The sequence below is a fragment of the Coregonus lavaretus genome, assembly GCF_964263955.1.
Source record: "Coregonus lavaretus genome assembly, chromosome: 26".
In the NCBI taxonomy this organism is placed as follows: Eukaryota; Metazoa; Chordata; class Actinopteri; order Salmoniformes; family Salmonidae; genus Coregonus; species Coregonus lavaretus.
The window spans coordinates 21,607,545-21,630,633 of NC_140013.1; the positions used below are offsets into that span (position 1 = coordinate 21,607,545).

At 42.0% G+C, this 23,089-nt stretch overlaps 4 protein-coding genes across 4 annotated transcripts in view; 1 reads left to right on the plus strand and 3 right to left on the minus strand.

The window, feature by feature from the left end:
• Positions 1-10,293, plus strand: part of LOC311101400 (BICD family-like cargo adapter 1) — a gene marked incomplete at its 5' end in the record, with an annotated part of 37,483 nt that extends 27,190 nt beyond the window's left edge. Inside the window, 4 exons of the mRNA XM_084142533.1 lie at positions 2,889-3,059; positions 7,153-7,265; positions 7,765-7,885; positions 8,532-10,293. Of these exons, the coding sequence (XP_083998659.1) occupies positions 2,889-3,059; positions 7,153-7,265; positions 7,765-7,885; positions 8,532-8,774 (648 nt within the window). The 3' untranslated portion in view covers positions 8,775-10,293. The remainder of the gene's footprint in view (positions 1-2,888; positions 3,060-7,152; positions 7,266-7,764; positions 7,886-8,531) is intronic.
• A 2,713-nt stretch (positions 10,294-13,006) lies between these two features.
• LOC311102093 (claudin-3-like) lies at positions 13,007-15,112 on the minus strand. The gene has a single exon (XM_084143318.1). The coding sequence runs from the start codon at positions 14,934-14,936 to the stop codon at positions 14,286-14,288; it is 651 nt and encodes a 216-aa protein (XP_083999444.1). The 5' UTR covers positions 14,937-15,112; the 3' UTR covers positions 13,007-14,285.
• A 1,181-nt stretch (positions 15,113-16,293) lies between these two features.
• Positions 16,294-17,484, minus strand: LOC311102092 (claudin-3-like). Its single transcript, XM_084143317.1, has one exon. It carries the CDS (start codon positions 17,376-17,378, stop codon positions 16,719-16,721), a length of 660 nt encoding a protein of 219 aa, XP_083999443.1. The 5' UTR covers positions 17,379-17,484; the 3' UTR covers positions 16,294-16,718.
• Positions 17,485-19,951: 2,467 nt separating this feature from the next.
• LOC311102091 (claudin-4-like) lies at positions 19,952-20,626 on the minus strand (the record flags this gene model as incomplete). The annotated part of the gene is made up of 1 exon (XM_084143316.1): positions 19,952-20,626. One exon carries the CDS (start codon positions 20,624-20,626, stop codon positions 19,952-19,954), a length of 675 nt encoding a protein of 224 aa, XP_083999442.1.
• Positions 20,627-23,089: the final 2,463 nt, after the last annotated feature.

Sequence of the window (23,089 nt, forward strand, 5' to 3'; positions counted from 1 at the left end):
TGGGAAAACTCCAGGCAGACTTGATACAAAATATTGTGTAGTGATGCAATTCTTCACTGGATCAGTCTGGAAACTTTGCACACACACTGCTGCCATCTGGTGGACAACATCTAAATTACATCTAGAATCCTACATCACTGTCTGGCCTTCCTCTTGCATTTCAAAGATGATGCAAAAGAAAATATATAGAAAACACGTTTTTTTTTGTTTGTATGATCTTTTACCAGATCTAATGTGTTATATTCTCCTACATTAATTTCAAATTTCCACAAACTTCAAAGTGTTTCCTTTCAAATTATATCAAGAATATGCATATCCTTGCTTTAGGTCCTGAGCTACAGGCAGTTAGATTTGTGTATGTCATTTTAGGCGAAAATTGAAAAAGAAAGTGTCTGATCCTTAAGAGGTTAAAGTGGTTATACCTATGGACGTTTTTTTCCTATAGAGCTCAGAAGTCTCAAAGAAAAAAACGGTGATCTTTGACTCTTAAAAGCTCTAGGACAGGGGTCTCCAACCCTGTTCCTGGAGAGCTACCCTCCTGTAGGTTTTTGCTCCAACCCAAGTTGTAACTAACCTGGTTCATCTTATCAACCAGCTAATTATTAGAATCAGGTGTGCTAGATTAGGGTTGGAGTGAAAACCTACAGGACGGTAGCTCTCCAGGAACAGGGTTGGAGAGGCCTGCTCTAGGGAAAGACATAAGGTAGTGAGATGAGGTATATAACTCAACTATTGAGATATATAAATAACGAACACAGAACTCTACAAAATTCCTTCCTCTGATGTCATCTAGGCCTAGGAAGTGTCAAGTTCAAGAAAATGGGATCACCAACTTTTTAACACCGTTAACCCACTTTTGATTATTATTTTACCTTTCCTCCTCAGTAATGAGTTCAACACTTTTGAAACAAGTAGTCATAATGTAGGCTGAGCATAATGCAATGCCCCTGAGCTACACATTCACATTGTAGTGTTAAAATAACACAGAGCTCATTGACCTAACACACCATAGTGTTATTGTATTTCCAATGAGTTTTCTCCTTGCCACGGTGCTACTGCTTGTTTTATGCGGCCGAATTTAGGCCAGTTTACCTGGGTGCAAATCTTTTTGTTATAAACACTATCCAATACAATTTGATTTGGTTTAAATTTGAATCTCATATATATACAGTGGGTAAAAAAAGTATTTAGTCAGCAACCAATTGTGCAAGTTCTCCCACTTAAAAAGATGAGACTCTAATTTTCATCATAGGTACACGTCAACTATGACAGACAAAATGAGAAAAAAAATCCAGAAAATCACATTGTAGGATTTTTTATGAATTTATTTGCAAATTATGGTGGAAAATAAGTATTTGATCAATAACAAAAGTTTCTCAATACTTTGATATATATACCCTTTGTTGGCAATGACACAGGTCAAACGTTTTCTGTAAGTCTTCACAAGGTTTTCACACACTGTTGCTGGTATTTTGGCCCATTCCTCCATGCAGATCTCCTCTAGAGCAGTGATGTTTTGGGGCTGTCGCTGGGCAACACGGACTTTCAACTCCCTCCAAAGATTTTCTATGGGGTTGAGATCTGGAGACTGGCTAGGCCACTCCAGGACCTTGAAATGCTTCTTACGAAGCCACTCCTTCGTTGCCCGGGCGGTGTGTTTGGGATCATTGTCATGCTGAAAGACCCAGCCACATTTCATCTTCAATGCCCTTGCTGATGGAAGGAGGTTTTCACTCAAAATCTCACGATACATGGCCCCATTCATTCTTTCCTTTACACGGATCAGTCGTCCTGGTCCCTTTGCAGAAAAACAGCCCCAAAGCATGATGTTTCCACCCCCATGCTTCACAGTAGGTATGGTGATCTTTGGATGCAACTCAGCATTCTTTGTCCTCCAAACACGACGAGTTGAGTTTTTACCAAAAAGTTATATTTTGGTTTCATCTGACCATATGACATTCTCCCAATCCTCTTCTGGATCATCCAAATGCACTCTAGCAAACTTCAGACGGGCCTGGACATGTACTGGCTTAAGCAGGGGGACACGTCTGGCACTGCAGGATTTGAGTCCCTGGCGGCGTAGTGTGTTACTGATGGTAGGCTTTGTTACTTTGGTCCCAGCTCTCTGCAGGTCATTCACTAGGTCCCCTCGTGTGGTTCTGGGATTTTTGCTCACCGTTCTTATGATCATTTTGACCCCACGGGGTGAGATCTTGCTTGGAGCCCCAGATCGAGGGAGATTATCAGTGGTCTTGTATGTCTTCCATTTCCTAATAATTGCTCCCACAGTTGATTTCTTCAAACCAAGCTGCTTAAAAAAAATGTATGCACGCATGACTGTAAGTCGCTTTGGATAAAAGCGTCTGCTAAATGGCATATTTATTTATTTTATTTTTACCTATTGCAGATTCAGTCTTCCCAGCCTGGTGCAGGTCTACAATTTTGTTTCTGGTGTCCTTTGACAGCTCTTTGGTCTTGGCCATAGTGGAGTTTGGAGTGTGACTGTTTGAGGTTGTGGACAGGTGTCTTTTATACTGATAAGTTCAAACAGGTGCCATTAATACAGGTAACGAGTGGAGGACAGAGGAGCCTCTTAAAGAAGAAGTTACAGGTCTGTGAGAGCCAGAAATCTTGCTTGTTTGTAGGTGACCAAATACTTATTTTCCACCATAATTTGCAAATAAATTCATGAAAAATCCTACAATGTGATTTTCTGGATAAAAAAATTCTCAATTTGTCTGTCATAGTTGACGTGTACCTATGATGAAAATTACAGGCCTCTCTCATCTTTTTAAGTGGGAGAACTTGCACAATTGGTGGCTGACTAAATACTTTTTTCCCCCACTGTATATATCTATCTGTTCTCTCTCTCTCTCTCTCTCCAATAGATGACCCAGGAGGTTCTGTCCATCCTGGAGCTGCTGCAACCCCTGACCCAGGTAGTGAAAACTCCAGAGAGGTCAGAGTTTATAGGTCAGGAGGAAGGAGACCTGCAGGCCATGCTGCTCCAGTTAAAGGGTGTGGCTCAGAAACTGGCCAACCACACCCACATCCCTCAGGTGAGGAGTCATCCTGGAAACCAAGCCACCGACCAGGGCACGCTAACTAACTCTAACAATAGGCCAGTGATGTGCTGTCAGGGTAGGCAGGGTAGCTTTTTTAATCAAATAAAAAAAGCTATTGTCAAAAGGTTTTTATGCTTAAAATCCCAAAATGTGCTAAAACTGCATCACAAGCTCTTGTCGATCTGTGCCTACCCATCCATTCAAATCCATTCATTTTCCCATGAAGCAGAGAGAGCGTTACAATTTTAAATCTTAAATTACAGTGCATTTGTGGGGTGGTGGGGGGGGATACAAGAAGTATTGAGTTGAAACATTTATAATTGGTGGAGTATTGGGTAGAAGGCTGCTACTGCGACCTCAAGAACCTGAACAATGACCTCATCAAATACGAAAAATCGGCATCACATATACAACACTAGATCACCCTAAAAAAATTGGAGGACACATGGATCGATATGCCATTAAATGAGCAGCAAAAACAACAAGTCACCATGCACAATGCTAAGGTAAAGGAAAACCGTGAGATTTTGAAGGACCTTACTAGGGGGAAAAAAATAGTTAGCGTTTCGGGGTAGCCATATGATGAAGCTAATGTAATCGTGGAAACTATGTATAGTTATTGTGTACTTTTGCTGAAAAATACTAAAATGTTAGCTACAGTGGGTATTATAAGTATTCATCCCCCTTGGTATTTTTCACATTTTGCTGCGTTAAAAAATGGGATTGAAATAGATTGAATTGTGATTTTTTTAAATTGATCTATACAAAATGATCCATATATATTTTTGAACGACTACCACTTCCTCTGTCCCCCATACATACAACATCTGTAAGGTCCCTCAGTCAGGTATTGCATTTTAAGCACAGATTCAACTACCAGGGAGCTTTTCAAATGCCTCATAAAGTGATTGGTAGATGGGTAACAATAACAAATCAGACATTTAATATCTCTTTAAGAATGGTCAAGTTAATAATTATGCTCTGGATGATGTATTAAACCACCCAGACACATCAAAGATACAGTCGTCATTCTGAACTTAGCTGCAGGACAAGAAGGAAACTGCTCAGGGATGTCACCATGAGGCCAAACAGCTACAGAGTCCAATGTCTGTGATGGGAGAGAACTGAGGATGGATCAACAACATTGTAGTGACTCCACAATAATGACCTAAATGACAGAGTGAAAAAAGAATACAAATATACAGAATACAAATATATAAAAAAAAATGCATCCTGTATGCAACAAGGCACTAGGAATACACTTTCTGGCCTAAATGCAAAGCATTTATTCAATTCCCCCATTTAATTAATATACAGGTGCAGCTCAATAAATTAGAATATTGTGGAAAAGTTAAGTAATTTCAATAATTCAATTGACAAAGTGAAACTCATATATATCGTGGATTAATTACACAAAAAGTGAAATTGTTCAAGCCTGTATTTGTTTTAATCTTGATGATTACGGCTTACAGCTCATGAAAACCCCAAATTCAGTATCTCAGAAAATTTGAATATTGTGAAAAAGTTCAATATTGTAGACTCAAGGTGTCACACTCTAATCAGCTAACTAACTCAAAACACCTGCAAAGGTTTCCTGAGCCTTTAAATGGTCTCTCAGTCCAGTTCAGTAGGCTTCACAATCATGGGGAAGACTGCTGATTTGACAGTTGTGCAGAAGACAGTCATCAACACCCTCATTGCTAAAGAAGCTGGCTGTTCACAGAGTGCTGTATCCAAGCATATTCATGGAAAGTCGAGTGGAAGGAAGAAGTGTGGTAGGAAAAGGTGCACAAGCAACAGGGATAACCGGAGCCTTGAGAGCATTGTCAAGCAAAGGCCATTCAAAAATGTGGGGGAGCTTCACAAGGAGTGGACTGAGACAGGAGTCAGTGCATCAAGAGCCACCACGCACAGACGTATCCAGGAAATGGGCTACAACTGTCGCATTCCTCGTGTCAAGCCACTCCTGAACCAGAGGCAACGTCAGAAGCGTCTTACCTGGGCTAAGGAGAAAAATAACTGGTCTGTCGCTCAGTGGTCCAAAGTCCTCTTTTCAGATGAAAGTACATTTTGCATTTCATTTGGCAATCAAGGTCCCAGAGTCTGGAGGAAGAGTGGAGAGGCATAGAATCCAAGTTGCTTGAAGTCCAGTGTGAAGTTTCCACAGTCAGTGATGATTTGGGGAGCCATGTCATCTTCTGGTGTTGGTCCACTGTTTTTCATCAAGTCCAAAGTCAACTCAGCCGTCTACCAGGAAATGTTGGAGCACTTCATGCTTCCTTCTGCTGACAAGCTTTATGGAGATGCTGATTTCATTTTCCAGCAGGACATGGCACCTGCCCACACTGCCAAAGGTACCAATACCTGGTTCAATGACCATGGGATTACTGTGCTTGATTGGCCAACAAACTCGCCTGATCTGAACCCCATAGAGAATTTATGGGGTATTGTCAAGAGGAAGATGAGAGACACGAGACCCAACAATGCAGACGAGCTGAAGGCCGCTATCGAAACCACCTGGGCTTCCATAACACCTCAGCAGTGCCACAGGCTGATCGACTCCATGCCACGCCGCATAGATGCAGTGATTCATGCAAAAGGAGCCCCAACCAAGTACTGACAGCATGTACAAGAACATACTTTTCAGAAGGCCAACATGTCTGTATTAAATATCCTTTTTTCACTGGTCTTACGTCATATTCTAATTTTCGGAGATACTGAATTTGGGGTTTTCATGAGCTGTAAGCCATAATCATCAAGATTAAAACAAATACAGGCTTGAACTATTTCACTTTTTGTGTAATTAATCCACGATATATATGAGTTTCAATTTGTCAATTGAATTATTGAAATTACTTAACTTTTCCACAATACTCTAATTTATTGAGCTGCACCTGTACTGTATGCTCTGTTGTTAGAGGGGAAAGAAAGAAAAAACACAGTCTACCTTACCTGTAAGGTGCTATTGTGTTTGTGTCATACAATACCATGTACCGGTATAAGGACAGATGACGTTGGAGTTATGTCAGTGCTGTGGTTTTTGGTTTGGGTCTCTGTTGAGGCATTGTTGTTAGAAGCCTGTGGCGGTGATCTAGGAGAGGACAGGTTGGGAATGTTGAATGCTTCACAGATCACAACAGGCACAGTCTATTATTCCTACTGGGAAATACACCTTCACGTGAAAGTGCCTGTCAAAACAATGCAGTGTTGTTTCCCCTAGTTTTAGTGCCTACACTGGTCTTAGAGAGAGAAAGGGAAATGAGACTGGTGAAATAAAGATGTTATCAGACAAAAAAGGAAAATAACCAAAGGATGAAACGAGAAGCACTAACAGAAGATGAAAATTAACATAGTCTACTGGAGAACTGACCTAAATATTAGATGGACAACAGGTACAGCAGCAAGGTCATCACTGATACATAGATCATACTAAATCACCTTCCACCTCTTACAGTCGGCTCAGCCCAGCACACGAGGCCTCATTGTTCAGTTACCTGAGTCCTCAGTACAGTGCCCGGGTTCCCACATGGATTGCCGGCCCTGACAACAAAGGCTGGATTCATCCCCTAGGAGACAGAGACATTAACACAGAGATCAGGTGTCAGTCAGGCCTGCGTTCCATGGAGATTTAGATTTAGACACAATAAAGGAGTTTCTGTGTTGCTGGCCTATATGTGTGGGGCTCTAGGGGCTGGGGACTGGGCTGGAGAGAGAGAGAGGGGTTTTTCGGTACAATGATAGTCAGGTTACAGCTCTGAATGTCCAGTGAATACCATGAGCTACTGTTTTATAACACAACACCCACCTGTCCTGTGTGTTCACTCATAGAGTGGCAGGTCTATAGAACATCCCAGGCTAGAAACTATGCCGAACATAACTAAGCACCACAGACACTGAATACTCTGCTTTAGTCGTGGTTACGTTGGCACATCTCAGTGTGTGTGGTTTGTGTGCCACCTTTTGGTCATGTTGGTTATGAGTTCTTGATACAGCAGAAGTTGAACGCAAGACATTGGGGTTGCTAATATTGGACTCAGACCATGGTTTCAGTTCACTATATTCTCTCTTGTCCTCTCCCCTCTTTTAGATGTCCCAGCTGCAGGAGGAGAATGCTGAGCTGAGGCTGAGGCTGGGAAACAGACAGAAGGAAGAAGAGGTGGCCCAACAGGCCATCAGAGACAGAGATGAAGCCATAGCTAAGTAAGTGTGGTTTTACCTTTATCATGTAGTTATTTTCTGCCTTTATCAGTCTTTGTAATTTCCTTCAATGTTATTTTCAAACAGCATTTAGCATTCATAAAGTGACATGTTCCATTTGTACATAAACCACCAGTCAAAAGTTTTAGAAAACCTACTCATTCAAGGGTATTTCTTTATTTTTACTATTTTTTACATTGTACAATAATAGTGAAGACATCAAAACTATGAAATAACACATATGGAATCATGTAGTAACCAAAAAAGTGTTAAACAAATCAAAATATATTTTATATTTGAGATTCTTCAATGAGTAGGTGTTCTAAAACTTTTGACCGGTAGTGTAGTTCATGCCATTTTATGTGTACTGTAAGTGTAACATATGTCCCTGTGCTGTGTTTTCAGTGGAAGATTGCCATGGGCTTTCCACATTTGTTTGCTATGAATCTATGATGATGTCACTGTGACTTAACATGTGTTTGTCCCCGTTTCATCATGGCAGGAAGAACCTGATGGAGGCGGAGCTGGTGAGGAGTAAGAACGACATGATGTGTCTGAACAACCAGCTGCTGGAGGCTATCCAACGCAAGCTGGAGCTGTCTCAGGAACTAGAGGCCTGGCAGGTGGGTCTCTCTGTCTCTCTGTTTCTGTCACCACACTTCTCTCTCTCTCTGTCTGTCTTTTGCTCTCTTTATCTATCTCTATTTCTCTCCCTTCCTCTGCCCCTCTCTCGCATTCCAGTAACATATTAGGGCACTTTCATAAGCTCTGTGAAAATATTAACATTGGTTTAATTAAGCCTATTATCTTCAGGGCACCTCCAATAGTCAAAATGTAATGTAATCCTTGGCCACAGAGTCAGAATTCTAGTATTACATAGAGACTGCTCTTTAGCTGTAGTATCCCCACTGGGGTTAGGGACACGGCAACCTTTAAACAGCCCTCTAAGTTTGGACTGAAGGGATCTGAACTGAATGACAGGTGGCAAAGGCTAGAAGAATCTCTCTGCTACTCTAGTCTACTGCTGAGTCATGGTGCTAGTGTCAGGCCATCTGCTTGGTGACTACCTCCCTCTTGTGGTCATATGAAGACATGGCAACATATTCACTGTAACTGACCAGTTCAATAGCGATGATTGAAACTTTCCTACAATTTCAACCTCATGCTATTGGAAGCATATTTAAGCTATTTTTATATCCAGCTCTTGCATTTAAAATGTATGTATGTAAAGTCTAATGAGGCTGTAATGTTTTTATTTATTTTCTTCAGGATGACATTCAGATCATCATCAACCAGCAGCTGAGGACCCAGCAGCAGTCGGAGCAGGTCCAGATGAAGCCTGCCTCCAACCCCATGTCCTTCTGGAGGAGACCCAGCACCGCTTCCTCCACCAAGCCCCGCCGGCCCTCCTCCTCCCCCGCCTCCTGGACCTCTGAGGCTGGGCAAGAGAAGCCCCAGTCCCCCTGGAGAGACTGGCTCCGACCGGGCAAGGTGGCACAGCCTGGCAAATAGTAAGCTGGTATGTCTGTTGCTTCACCGTGAAGGACTGGCACATAGCACAGAACTGTCTTGACCAGCTGGCCATTGAAGAAGACGAGTCGAGTCGTCAAGACAGGAACAAGCTGGTGGAACACTACTGAGTGGAACTATCAGTCTTGGTAGATAGAGTATCAAGCAGAACAGGACAGGCTGAACACTCAGTTATATAGTAGACTTCAGTAGAGTATTAGGATTCAAGACCATGGTGTGTTGGAACAAGGACCAGATAAGAGCCCTAATGGACAAAGAGTTATCAATAAGTAGACAGTAGTTTCCCCACTGTCACTGAGAATAACCTAAGAACATAAAAAGCATGTTAGAGCGGTTAAAGACTCTAGCATGGTAACTACTAGCATGGCCAGGGAGTCACACACTAGCATGGTGAGAGCCACGACAAGGAAAGATGGTTAGAAGTTGTCTTCTTCTGCCTTATAATGATGGTTTTAATTGTGAGGTCGTTGATGCCTGAGATTATAAATGTATGTGTGAATGTCAATGTTTGTAAGAATACTGATAGTATTTGCTCAGACTATTTATTTCATCCAACCTTTATTTAGGCAATGTACAGACAGACTGGAGGGAAATGAAGTTGATAGATTGACTGGACTCCGATAATAACACATAATGAAGTTATTATTCACCTATAATCATGTTGTAAATGGTTAGCTATTTAGAAACACAGTTAGATGATATCAGATCTAAGTGGTATTCCAATCACTACAATCTGTTCAAAAGATGTAATAATATTCAATGTTGCCTGCTGTCTATGCAAAATGGTTTCCATTATGTATTCAGAGAAAACAGTCCTTAGTAGATAATAACCAAATATACACTAGGTGCTAATAAATAATCCCTTGATATACAGTATGTCATGGGTTCTCGTGTGAAATGTTATGTGAACTAGATACAATATGATTTAGGTCCAAAATGCATTTCATGCATTGTATTCTTACCTTATGGGCCTTAGTTTTTGCCACACAACTGAAGGGGACATTTTGGGGGAAGGGTGCAATATAGATCAACTCTAACTAGGATGGTCATATAAGGTCATACTTATTTTGTTTACAGTACCAGAACAATCTTTGATTTTATTTTTTACAATCTAATGGACAGAATGCATGCAATATGTTGTCAACACGTTAAGTAAGTTCTGTCCTGTTGTTTATCGACATTTGCTACTTGTTCATTTTCATTTAGGTTTTTATTGACAAAATCAGAATGTCCTCAAACTATTTGATTTAGTGAAAAACAGAACAATGCTGATTGAATGACTGAAAATGTCTAGTACTTGCAACTCTTATTACAGAATAAATAATGCTAACATTTTGATTCATATGACTAATTGTTGTAATATATGAATGTTATCAATGTGCATACATTATGTTGTGTATCATGATTATGTAGTTTATGTATTCTGTATCTAGATGGTGTTTATGTATTAGTGAACACAGAATGTCCTTTACACTGAAAATAAAGTCATTTTTCATACTTGATATGCTATGGCCTTTGATTGATAGTTCGCATGGACTGCATAAAATACTATGTTGCATACATCACATAGGCCTACAGGATACAGCTGGTTATCCACATTTACTCCATATAGAAGCAGGACTGCTGCGCAGAAGAAATATCAGCCCACAGAGAGAAGCACAAGATTGAACTTCACTCAACTTTCTAGAGCAGTGGTCACCAACCAGTCGATCGCGATCAACTGGTCGATCTCCAAAGCATTTCTATTCGATCGCCAAACATTTCTGTAAAAAACCCAACTATAAATCCTTGTTTTATTCGTCTTGGGCTGTGAATGATAGAATAGCTATTTCCATGTTAAAATGTTATGGGATGCATTTTCTCCATTGCTTTTGATAGTAGGCCACTCTGCTAGGCCTACATTATGATCAAATAGCCACAGTAGCCTACTTGGCCACTGTTAAAACTGTAACTTAAAGCGGGTACAGCCTCAGTGTTCACAGTAAACGCATGCTGGAAGTTGCACTGAATTTTCACAACTTTCAAGTTTGGGCTCAGAAGACCTGAAATTTGCTCAGTAACGAAAAACATTTGAGGGAACATTGGTGCCAGGGAGTCCTCGTTGGTATTGTTTCAACTGCTGATTGGCCCTTTAAGACAGTTTGTAAACAGCCCCAAAAGAGATCTATGATGATTGGCTGTGTGAGGACAGACCTACATACAGATGTTATTCTCACCTGCTTCATGATACCATTATCTGTTAGCTGTTTGTTAATTTCAGTTTATTGAAGAAGATAAAGGAAGACAGAACAACATATTTAAAAATGGTTGGAGGTAGCTTACACAGATCAGTCACTTTGTTAGCTACACTTTGTTCATTGCACTAAATATGTAGTTTCTAAGGTTTTGTTCCGACAGAGTAGACAGGACAGGACACACAAAGGGGCTGTGTTGTTCCTTTCATGGTGGATGAATAAAGGAAGGCCTTTTCCCTTGCGACTCCAGGTGCCTAGCAACTTCTATGTCTGTTCCGTCCTTCACGTAGCTCAGTATCGGTCATGTAATCAGCCAGGGTTTCGCTATCCAGAGCCAGCAGAGTAGAGCAGAGAGAGAGAGAGAGAGAGAGAGAGAGAGAGAGAGAGACATCTGAACAGCATATGTAACACAGCAGGTATCACTAAACGTGATCAGTCTAATAAATGTCTCTCGCTACCTCTGAACTCCAATTTTATGACTCATGTCAGAGAGAGAATGCTTTGTTTACTGTGTAAACATGACTTTCCTTAGTCCTTTCAATTGAACATTTTGCACTGACTGCTGTATAACCCCCCAAACCAAATATACTTTATGAGGCATAGAGATCTCCAGCCCTCCATGGTAATACTGCTGAAATAACCCTGAAGTGGGATCAATGATTAACACCCTTCAAACACCCTATACTGCCCCAGTCTTGTATAGGAAAAGCCATCTGAACTGCATATATAGCAGGTACCACTTAACGTGATCAGTCTTATAATAGTCTCTCGCCAGCTCTACATCTGTTGAAACTAAAGCTTTTGGACGTCACACTTCCAAGAATTCCAAACCTCTTAGAAAGATAAATGATATCCCATTATCTTAACTTTCATTTAGTAGGACCATCAGTCAGCCAACAAAAACAATGCAAATTAGCAAATTACAAAAACATTGGTTTTGTTTTTCTACTGTATGAAATGACATTACTTTGAAATCATCAAGATTGGATTTCATACAGTGTTACAGTAGTTGAATACTTGTTGCCCTATGTTGCAATTTTAAAAGGTTGCATTTGACTCAGTTGAAAATGGCAAGTCATTTGAATAATCAACTGAAAAATGTATGAACACCATGTATGAACACCATGCTTCAATAACTATAGAGCCGCTTATTCTATTCATATGCATATCTTAGCTTTTTAATGTACATTTTATCCCCCTTTTTGGAGGAAATAATCTGAACAATGGACTATTGCCAAGCTGAAACTGTACAGTAGTTAATATCAGTGGATCCAGTCATGGTGATTTGATAGATCTTTTGTTTGAAGTGACATTGATATGTGGAGGAAGAGACAACAGTTGGCTGATAAGGTGAGACTCCAGGGACATTTCTCTCCCGTATTTACTATGAGATCCCAATTAATATTTCAGATAGAGGCTTTTGTAAGGTGCTACAAGATGTGTTTTAAACATGAGACTTAAAGTCACAGCCAACATGAAGAAAACCGACTTCAAATTCCTTTTAGAAACAATTAGAAATGTGATTCCTGTGTATTTCTTGGGTTCATCTATGTTCTTAATTGAAGATGACATATATTCTAGGCCTGCTGCTACTGATTATAATTCTAACCTTTCATCATTTATTTCAGTCTTCTTTGTCCTTCTCTGCTGACATAACATGCGTCACCTGCACCTGTGAGGTGATCTCTTGTTGGTAATTGTTTATTGCTGTTGTGGTAAAGTTGTTGATTGGTGGCTGGTAACATGGCCTCTTGGATTGCATTTCAGGCTACCTTTACACTGGCACATGTACTAATCCTTATCCCAGCATCCGTCACCTTCTCATTGGGTTGAAAAAAAAAGCATTACAACATTGCTGAAGTACAACAAATATATTGTTGATAGTGTATGAACCTCTGTGTGCAGATGGTAATTAAATAAAACAAGAGGAAAATATGCATAATTGATTATTGATTTCTGAATGAAACCAGTAGAGATGCAAACCTTTATAAAACAACTGTATTTATTTAAAAGCAGGTGATGTGCAGTTAACACTGCAGGGCTAACACACACAGTAGCACTGTTCTGGCTGGACACAGGTGCACAATGCCCCCATTTCTCCTCATTGCCCCAAAACACTGAGGCCTTCAGTTGGTCTGCTCCCAACCTGGTCCCCCTTCCCTCTTTGCACCGCTATCCACACTGTGTTGAATACATCTGTCATCTGTCTGGAGTGCAGGTGACAGCATTCAGTACAGTTACAGTACTCTGTATGTTAGTAGTATTTTGTATTTTATTAGGATCCCCATTAGCTGCTGCCAAGGCAGCCGCTACTCTTCCTGGAGTCCAAACAGATAATTACATCACACAACCACACCCTTAATACTGATTATAGAACATCACCATCAAACAAATGCATCTCTTTGACAAAGTCTTTTACAAAACAAAAAGCTAAAATGTTCCAACATGAAAATAAATCCTACATAAAAATGAAACATAGTTCCTTAAAAAATGATTTGTGAACATACTGATTTTGTTCACTCTACTGTATCTTGCAGTGAAAGAAAAACCTTTCCACCTCTGTCTTTTTGTGAGAGCATCAGTCAAATGTAATATTTTTAACAGCCTTCCTTAGTTTCTGAAACCTAAGCAATGCCTCATTTACATGAGAAATGTCAATGAAAAGACAATGACTAAATATTCTACATTCTATATCATTTGATGTAGCGTAGTTGCCTGAAGCTAGGGAAATAATTAAATGTTAGTCATTGAGTCCATTAAGATTTTAAATCACTAACATCTTAGACGGGAATAATCATAAAAGTACAAACATTATGTCAATAATTATATGAGGCTTGTGAATGTTTTTAAATGAGCTTGATATAGTTTCAATGGATATGCATAGCTCACCAATAACCCAACCCTTAAAACCTTGTAATTAAATTAATAAATGTAGTGACTACTGATCTTATTCTTCATTTCCTTTGTTCTCACTAAACCCAAATGGAAAGCACATGATCCTTCTCAAATGTCTTTCTTACAGCCCCAGCCCTGGAACTTCTATGCTTTTCCTTCAGAGTAGATATTACAGAGACAAATACTGTACACACGTAGACAAATCCAACAAAACAATGGTAAAAAAAAGCAAAAACAAACACATCTCTTTATCGCAGTCTCCTTGGGATTCATGAAGCCCTTTCTTAGACACACCATTAAAAACAGGTGTAGAATAACATTTTTGGTTGTTACATAAATAGTCCTTGTCCCATCCATCATCCCATCACACATAGTCTTTTCTCTCAAACCCGGGCCCACCTGGGGCAGAGCGTGAGGCAGAGTATGCCATCCGTGAGGGGTTGTACCTCTTCTCCCGAGGGGGACAGGAGCAGCAGAGAAGGCTTCCCCCGAGGATCATGAGGGCTGAAGCCCCCCAGCCAATGTAGAGCGCTGCCCCTAACTCCCTGCGCTGAGCATCAGTCAGCAGCGGGTTGTAGAAGTCCCTGATGATAGTGTTGGCTGACCAGGACACTGGTATCAGCTGCATGACTCCCGACACGATGAAGAACACCCCAGAGATGATCATGACTTTAGCTTTGGACGCCTCGTCCTCGATGCAGTTGGTGCACTTGGCCCCGGCGATGGCGATGAGCACAGCCAGGATGGCCAGGAGGATGGAGATGACCGTGAGGGCCCTGGCGGCCTGGAGGTCCTGGGAGAGGGCCAGCATGGAGTCGTAGACCTTACACTGCATCTGGCCTGTGCTCTGGACCACACAGGTCATCCACAGGCCCTCCCAGATGATCTGAGCTGTGACGATGTTGCTGCCGATGAAGGCCGTTACTCGCCACATGGGCAGGGTGCAGGACACGATGGCAATGATCCATCCCAAGACACATAGAGCAATCCCCACTAACTCCAACCCTGCAGACATGGTGGTAATTCTGATGTTGCTGGAGCTCCTTCTGTGTTCCGTTCAGTGCTCCGTGTTCCGTCACACCTGAGATACCTGAGAGGATCTGACAGAGGATCTGTGAGAAAGAAAGAGACCAGCCAGAGACACCAACACAAATGTACTTAATTTAGCCCCTAGCACCTGTGAGTGTGTGATGTGTGATGTTCTGGTGCTGCCGGGAAGACAAGTATCCTTTATATCCCAGATCAGCTGAAGGGAGGAGCCCTGGAAGGTCAAAATAAATGCTTCTCTGTGACATCACAGGGTAGGATTAAACATTTTTTTTAAATAGTGATTTTCAAAACCTGCAAGGAGTTACTAGTCAGAGGGAGGGTATTATCTTGCTCTCCACGTCACCGCAAATCTCATAGTGTTTGAAAATCCCTGTTTGTAAAATCTTTTAACTTTTGTTATCGGGTAGAACTTTTAAACTTTATATTTAGATTTTTTTTTTACCTAAGAAATGTGCAGTTTTTACATTTGTGCTGGACAATGAAAATGAGGTTGAAAAGTGGTGTAATTGCCCTTTACTCATTAATAGATTAGCCCTAATCTTGTCTCCTCAGAGCAATCACTCTCTCAGCATTAGCTGAAGCAACTTGTAAAAGAAGAATGCCTGACCTCAGTTCCTCGGCAACAAGCTGTCTTGTTCATTCTATTTGATGTGGTCTAACGGTCATGTCTGTCTGTCACTGACTCCAGTGCCCTTGAATTCCTTACAACCGGGAGGGTCTCCCCTAGTTATGCCCCAGAAACTGGGATAATAGACTTTCCCCCAACATTTCATGACCCAGTGTTGATAACTCACTCCGATCGCCATCTTGCTATGAAACGGACCCATTGTTTTGGGGGCCATTTTGGAATGGCTGAAAGTGGAGGGCTGACAAAGCAAGGCTTCTTGTTATCCAAGCCCAACAGATATGGGAGTCAGCCAGTTAGCTAGCAGCTATGAAAGAGAATCCAACTCAACACATCATTACCATGGATACCCAAGGATCAGTGAAGGAAAAAGCCTGTTATTTCCTGATCTGGGCAGAATGAATGACACAGAGGCAGTTCTCTGATATAAGTTGAGAGTTAGCCTACCTCTTTGTTTGGCAGCAGATTCAAACATACTTTTCTTATAAACTGTATAGCTAGTAGCACAGGACTTAGTGGCACTTCCCATGTAGCAAAGCACTAAATAATGTTAATGAAATGTACTGTATAAAGTAACATATAGCAACCAGTTTTATTTTTCTGTCATCGTATAAAAATATGAAGTGAAAGTATTATGAAACAGTTTTTATTGTGAAATTGACACACATCAAACATCAAAATAGTTTGTATTTTCACACTTAACAAAAGCTGTTAAACTGTCAGAGTTTGGCACATTGTTATCCAACATATGCACAACATAAGCTTTTATTCATTCAGTCTATAGAATATAAAATGTAACAATGCAGATGGTTTCAATTAAACTCCTTTCAAATATTAAGATTACAATACAATATTTACAACACCTTTGTATGTTTTAAATAGGCATACAGTATGAAATAAAAGTACATCAAGTCCAGTTTGGTGTTGTTCCCCTTCAACAGAGCACCATCAAAAATGATCCAGTAAAAAGCAGTATTTTCTTAATGTCAAAACATATAACAAAATAGTTTTGGTAGAAATCACCACCATTTGATCTATTCTGAAATTCAAGGTTGGTATCAAATGTCCTTCATCCACTGAGCAGAAAGCAGAAAGCAGCTGCTGCCAGATACCCAGGTCAGTTCAAACATAGTCTCTTTTGTCATAGCCGCTGGGGGCCACAGACCTGGTCAGGGAGTACACCATCCGCGAGGGCGGCCCTGCATACCTCTTCTCAGGCTGTGGGGGGCAACTACAGCACAGGATGCACCCCCCAATGAGGAGAAAAGCCGCTGCAGCCCAGCCCAGGTAGAGAGCCCCTCCAATCTCCCTCTTCTGAGCCTCGGGAGTGATGGGACTATAGAACTCCATGATGATGCTGTTGGCTGACCAGGACACAGGGATCAGCTGGGTCAGGGATGCTACGATGAAGGCCACCCCCGCTGCGATCATCACCTGGGCCTTGGCCGTCTCGTCCTCCACACAGTTGGTACACTTAGCCCCCACCACGGCCACCAACACCCCCATGATGCCCACAACTATAGAGATGACTGTGAGGGCTCGGGCTGCCTGCAGGTCAGAGCTGAGGGCCAGCATGGAGTCATATACCTTACACTGCATCTGGCCCGTGCTTTGGACCACACAGCTCATCCAGATGCCCTCCCAGATGGTCTGAGCCGTGATGATGTTGACCCCGATGAAAGCGGACACCCTCCACATGGGCATGGCGCAGGACACGATGCTCAATATCCAACCCAGGACAGCCAGGATCATCCCCAGGATCTCTAGTCCCAATACAGCCATTTTGTTGTTTTACCTTCCTCTGTAAGCACTCTCTTCACTGTCTCAACCTCACGCACATAAGGGTTTCACTGTCTGGGTTCTGCTCTGGAATTCTCACCACCTGTATACTCAGAGCTATCTTTATAGCACTCCACCAACAGAAGGTAGAGTCTCATGGGGATTGGCTAAGGTGGTTTTCAAATGTTTTTTCTTTTCTTTCTTCTCAACGACCCCCAGTAAAATCTTTGGCAGGTGAACGGCTTGGCTGCACAGATTAATGATTGAACGGTTGGAACATGGTTGATCCCCCACTGTTTGGGCTGAGGGGGAAGGTCAAAAAATGGCCAAAGCAAAATAGTTAAAGGATAACGAACAGGTTAAGAATGGACGAGGTAATAATTACAAGTGGAGGAATTGGGAATAACATAAACTCGTGTTCGTTCAACAGATGCCTACCATTGTACAATTATGTTCAGGTCAAGATAAATATTTAGCTCTCTATGGAGTGTTTACCTCTGTGTCTTACTGCTAACCCTGAGAGAGAGCTGCCTAGGAACATCTGTGGTATCCTACTGTATACAAGCACTATTGGCTAGTTTCCAACCCATATACCCTGATGAAGGCTGAGTTGTGTTGTTTTTAATAATAAATATATATTTTCAACGAACTTCCATCGACCTATAGAAAAGGCTGCTGAATATCGTTTCATCTGGTTTCCAACCCCAGCAGTAGGGCTCTTTCTTGGATCAGTTTCTTTCAAAATGACATGACCTGGGTCAGGAGCCAGTGATTGCTCTCTCTGGTACCAGATAACATTATTTTGGAGATGATGTTGCACAATGAATGAATGCAAAGCTGCATTTGCTCATTGTTTCCCACTGCCATGATTCAGGAAACAGACAAGCCTGAATTTCATAATAAATTCTATCTTGTTTCTGACTGCCATTGAAGATTTATGACAAAAAGTGAAAATCCGTTATCTTTTGTCTTTGTTTGGCAGACAGATTTAGAGATCAGACTTAGACAGGCTTCTATTTGGCTGTCAAATTTAGGAATAGAGATAGATGGTTTGTCTGATCAGTCCAGTGGACAAACATCCCCAGTGAGTGAGTTGGATAGTGGTCATTGTGGATGGGGAATTGATGTGATGAGTGGGTCAGTGTTATCAGACAGTGTCCTTGTCCACAAGGTCACTCTGCACCAAAGGGTTTCACCCTCATTTGAACTGTCTCAACTGTCTGCAGCACAGGAAGTTCCACACACAGACACTGGACTCTGCACGGTTATAGATGGGTACTCATACTCCCCAGGTGAACAGATTGAGTAACACAATAAGGCTATTGGAGGCTATGCTTGTTTGTACGATGCTCAAACTTCCCTAGGCAGTACTTTAAGTCTATGCTATAAGACTGTCTTAAAAGTATTTTCTCCTTATCTTATTCTTAGACTAGAATGTAAATAAAGCCATTGTCTGATTTTTCATCAATGGGAGCATTGTGAAAGAAGCAAGTTCACCTTATGATTATAGTGTGGGTTACCTACTTCCCCTCCCTATCAAAATGGCTGCATTTTTTCGGGCTCAGTTTCACTCTCCCAAATGGAACAGGGGGCACAATGGAAGGTAGCAGAAGGCAACCTTCAGAATAAAAAAAGACATTGTTGTTGCTCACATTTGTATTGAAATCAAAAACCGTATTTGTGCGCGGTAGAGGGGCTGAGTTGTCTAGATTTCAGGTGATATGGACCTGCAGGCATTCCTGCCCTATATTTTGGTCTATTTCTTTAGATCCTGTGTCTTCGATGGGATGTCCTGTCTGTGTTCCGTTGGTAGCCTGACCTTAGTAAGCCAGTTTCATCCTCAAGCATAGGCAAGGTTACCCCTCCTCACACACATAACATTCCTGTGGTGATATCATCTACGATAAGACCTTACTTTCAGACGGGAATGTCCCTGCTGTATGCCAATTTAACAAAGAAAAAGGAGTTGCTTATCAGTATGATGTATGCTATTGTATACAAACATTAGTTAGCACAGTACATGATGTACTCACATGATGATATCATACTGCTGTCTGATAATGCAAAATGCTGTAATTACCACGGGAAATAGTGAACTTATCTTCATTTTTGTATCATTATTTTCAGTCATGTACTAGAAGATTCGTAGTGGGCGTAACTTACTTAGGGTTAAATGGAAAAGTTATTTTAATTTTTTTTAACAACATTAACATTTTCATGATCTAAATCGTCATCATTGAGTAACTTTCATGTGAAATTTAGTACAAAAACTATTTTAGAACAGGTAAAACATTAATAAGAAATGTCTCTAATCCTACCATCTACATTTACTTGACTCGTCTATAAATGCATGTCTCCAACTCTACAGAAATCATATATGTAACACACAATCTAGCATTAATCGGCAATCGTTCATACTTTATATCTGAATCAAATATCCCACATGGCTGCATTTATTCTGTGCTACCCATATAGCGTGCAGTCAGGAAAGGGGCCTCGCTAACATTAGTTATTCCATCAGTCCCATCAGTCTCAAGAGGCTGTCTCTATACTAAAGCCATTGAACACTCTCTCTCTCACACATAGTCCCTCCTCATATATCCATTGACAGACATGGGGGATTTGACCGCAGAGTAGTTCACCACCCTGTGGGGTCCAGACCCAGTCCCGCTCCCACCCTGGGGTGCTTTCGGAGGGCAGGAGCAGCAGAGCAGAGCTCCCCCTAGGAGAAGCAGACAGGAGGCAGCCCATCCAAAATACAGTGAGTTCCCAAACTCCCTCTTTCCCGTCTCCTCCAGCATCGGGTCGTAGAAGTCCAAGACGATGCTGTTAGCCGTCCACGATACGGCCGTCAGCAGCAACAGCCCCGCCACGATGAAGGTCACCCCGGCCCCCAGCACCATGCGGGGCTTGCTTCCCGTGTCTGAGCTGCAGTTGGTGCACTTGGCCCCGGCTACAGACAGGCCGATGCCCATGATGCACAGCACCATAGAGACAATGACCAGGGCTCGGGCCGCCTGTAGGTCCACAGGGAGTCCAAGCATGGAGTCGTGGACCTTGCAGTGCATCTGGCCCGTGCTCTGGACAGAACAGTTCATCCACAGACCCTCCCAGATCACTTGAGAGATGACAATGTTCTGGCCAATGTAGGCAGCTACTCTCCACATTGGCAGGCCACAGGCCACCATGACCCCTAGCCAGCCTGACACACAAAGGATCATACCCAGGATCTCCAGGCCGGCCGAGGCCATCTCTGGAACTAGTCTCTCCCTGTCCCTGGGTGCTCTGGTCCTGTTCTGTGGCTGTCGTCTCTCTCTGTCCTTGGTGATGTGATCTTGGGCTGTGGTCTGTCCTTGGTGCTGGGCTGCCGTAGTCTCGCCTTGTCCACTGGCGCTGGGCTGTTGTTTCTCTCTGTCCTTGTGTCCTCTGGGCTGGGGTTGGGCTGCAGCAGTCACTCCCTATCCCTGGGTCTCTCAGCTTTGGTCTGGATAGAAGGCACTCTGTGTCTCAGAACACAGCCCTCTAAAGATGATATCAGATCTCCTTGGCTCAGAATGCCCTGGATAAGACTTTAGTCAGTTAGGGAGAGAGGGGGAAAGAGAAGGAGAGTGGGATAAACATATTCTACCTTTCTTTATACTGATAAGAAGTTTGTAAGGTGGAGTCAGTTTACGTTCAAATAACACCAAACATTTGAGGGTAACATTGATATTTTCGCTTCACAGCTAAATCAGGTAGTTCCAATAACCTTGCGGGCGAAAACGCTGAATCACTGTCTCTGCATACGAGGTCATGACAGACAATGATAGGCTTTGTTCAGTCAGTTAGACAGATACGTACATTATACCTCTTGGGAGAAACCGCTCTGCTCAGAACAGGCCTGGCACTGAACGTGTCTTACTCTGCTTGTATTGTTCAATAAAGTTTGTCTTAAACCAAAAAACACATGACCTGAACAGGAAAAACTCTAGCCCTATCACTGTTTTCCCTTTTTTGTTAGCGTGCTCACTCAAGTTGTAATGGATGTTCTCTGGATGTAAATAAAATGATAAAGGGTGGCTCTGTACACTTCAGTTATCAGACAAACAACTGTCCTGTCCTGGTAGGGTTGTTAGGGTTGGCTGGGCAGCTCTATGTGATTTATAGCCCATTATAGGCACTTGTCTCACTAACAGGGGTCATCACTGGGGTCATAGGTCAAAACAGGGGTCACTGCTATCTCATACCTCCACCTGATAGTGAAATCAACACCTAACAACACATACCATCTCACTTGGCTGATCTCCACTACAGGTTGTTGGAAGGCTAGAAAATAATCATCACTGAATCATCACTGAAAGTCCCTGAATTACCAAATACCTTACAAAATCTCTGGTTTCTGTGAGATACAGAATGCCCTTTTCAGATCAGAATAGGGAGTTTGCAGCCAGAGTTGTTTATGGGTGTGTATAATGTTTGTGCAGCCAGAGGGAGACATGTGAAGTACAGGTACGGTTAAGCTGTACTGAACATTATCATCCTGTGAGTGTTTTACTGAATAGCTGTCTGTCTGTCTGGGGAAATAGTCCAAAGAGGATCTGGTTTACACCTGATCTCAGGTTGACCCTATTGCTGTTTTGCCTCCAGCAAGTTGTATAAATCTCATTAAATGTGATGTTAAATGCAAACTACATAAATACCTAAAAAGTGTCAACTAAACATTCAAAGATCTAAGTGGTTACTTCCTAATACGAAGGGGAACTGAGGAGTAAAAATACCCAAATGTTTACTGAAGATGTCAATTTCTTTATCTAGACAAAATTAATGACTTCAGAGCTGTGTGAGGACAAGCACCATCAATAACACAAGCCTTATCATGAAAACTGAAGCTACGATTAAGTTCAACATAATTCTGTTGCATATGTTGGCTCCTGTTATGTGCGAGCAGCTTTGTGAATTAGACAGGCATGGTTTCGTTGTTGCGAAAGACTCATTTGCCTAACAGTTGGCAGCAGCCTTGTACCAGTCTATGATAGTTCTAGGGAGTGGCTATAATCCTAGACTCATTTTACTATACAAACACACTTGTCCAGGGACACCTAGAGAAGGCTACCCACAGACAGAATACCTCCAGGATAAGGTTTGAATCACAACAGAGGAGCTGATTGGTAGCTTAGTACATCATTCTGAGTTTGAGTCTAACAGACTGCAACTCCAGGAGACACCATGTGGTGAAGAAGGGTAACTGTTGACTCTGAAGGACTGTACTCTAGGATGCAAGTTATTTTCGGACAATTTAGGTGCGACTGACCAACACATTTATTTCTGTGGAAATTAAATGTTTACTATTGGTATAACTTAGGGAGTCATCAGGTTTGAAGCAGGTATTTGGTAAGAGTTCTCCCTGGAAATGGAACCTGCCGTGGGAACGGGAGCAGGTTAGACCAGTTTCCAGGGTTACAGGTTCCTGGCTAGCTCGTCACTACCTCCTGCACATGTATATATACACTACACTATACACACCAGGCAGCTGCCTGCCTTCCATTAATAACTAACAAGTAGAGATTCGCCTTCTGGGAACAGGTAACTCAGAGGGGGAGGGAGGGATAGGGGAAGGTACACTCTTAGAAAAAAAGGGTTCCAAAAGGGTTCTTCGGCTGTCCCCATAGGAGAACCCTTTTTGGTTCCAGGTAGAACTATTTTGGGTTCCATGTAGAACCCTCTGTGGAAAGGGT

Bases quoted from the DNA above. Each gene is read 5' to 3' on its own strand.
- LOC311102093 (XM_084143318.1), bottom strand. From the start codon at position 14,936: ATGTCTGCAGGGTTGGAGTTAGTGGGGATTGCTCTATGTGTCTTGGGA.
- LOC311102092 (XM_084143317.1), bottom strand. From the start codon at position 17,378: ATGGCTGTATTGGGACTAGAGATCCTGGGGATGATCCTGGCTGTCCTG.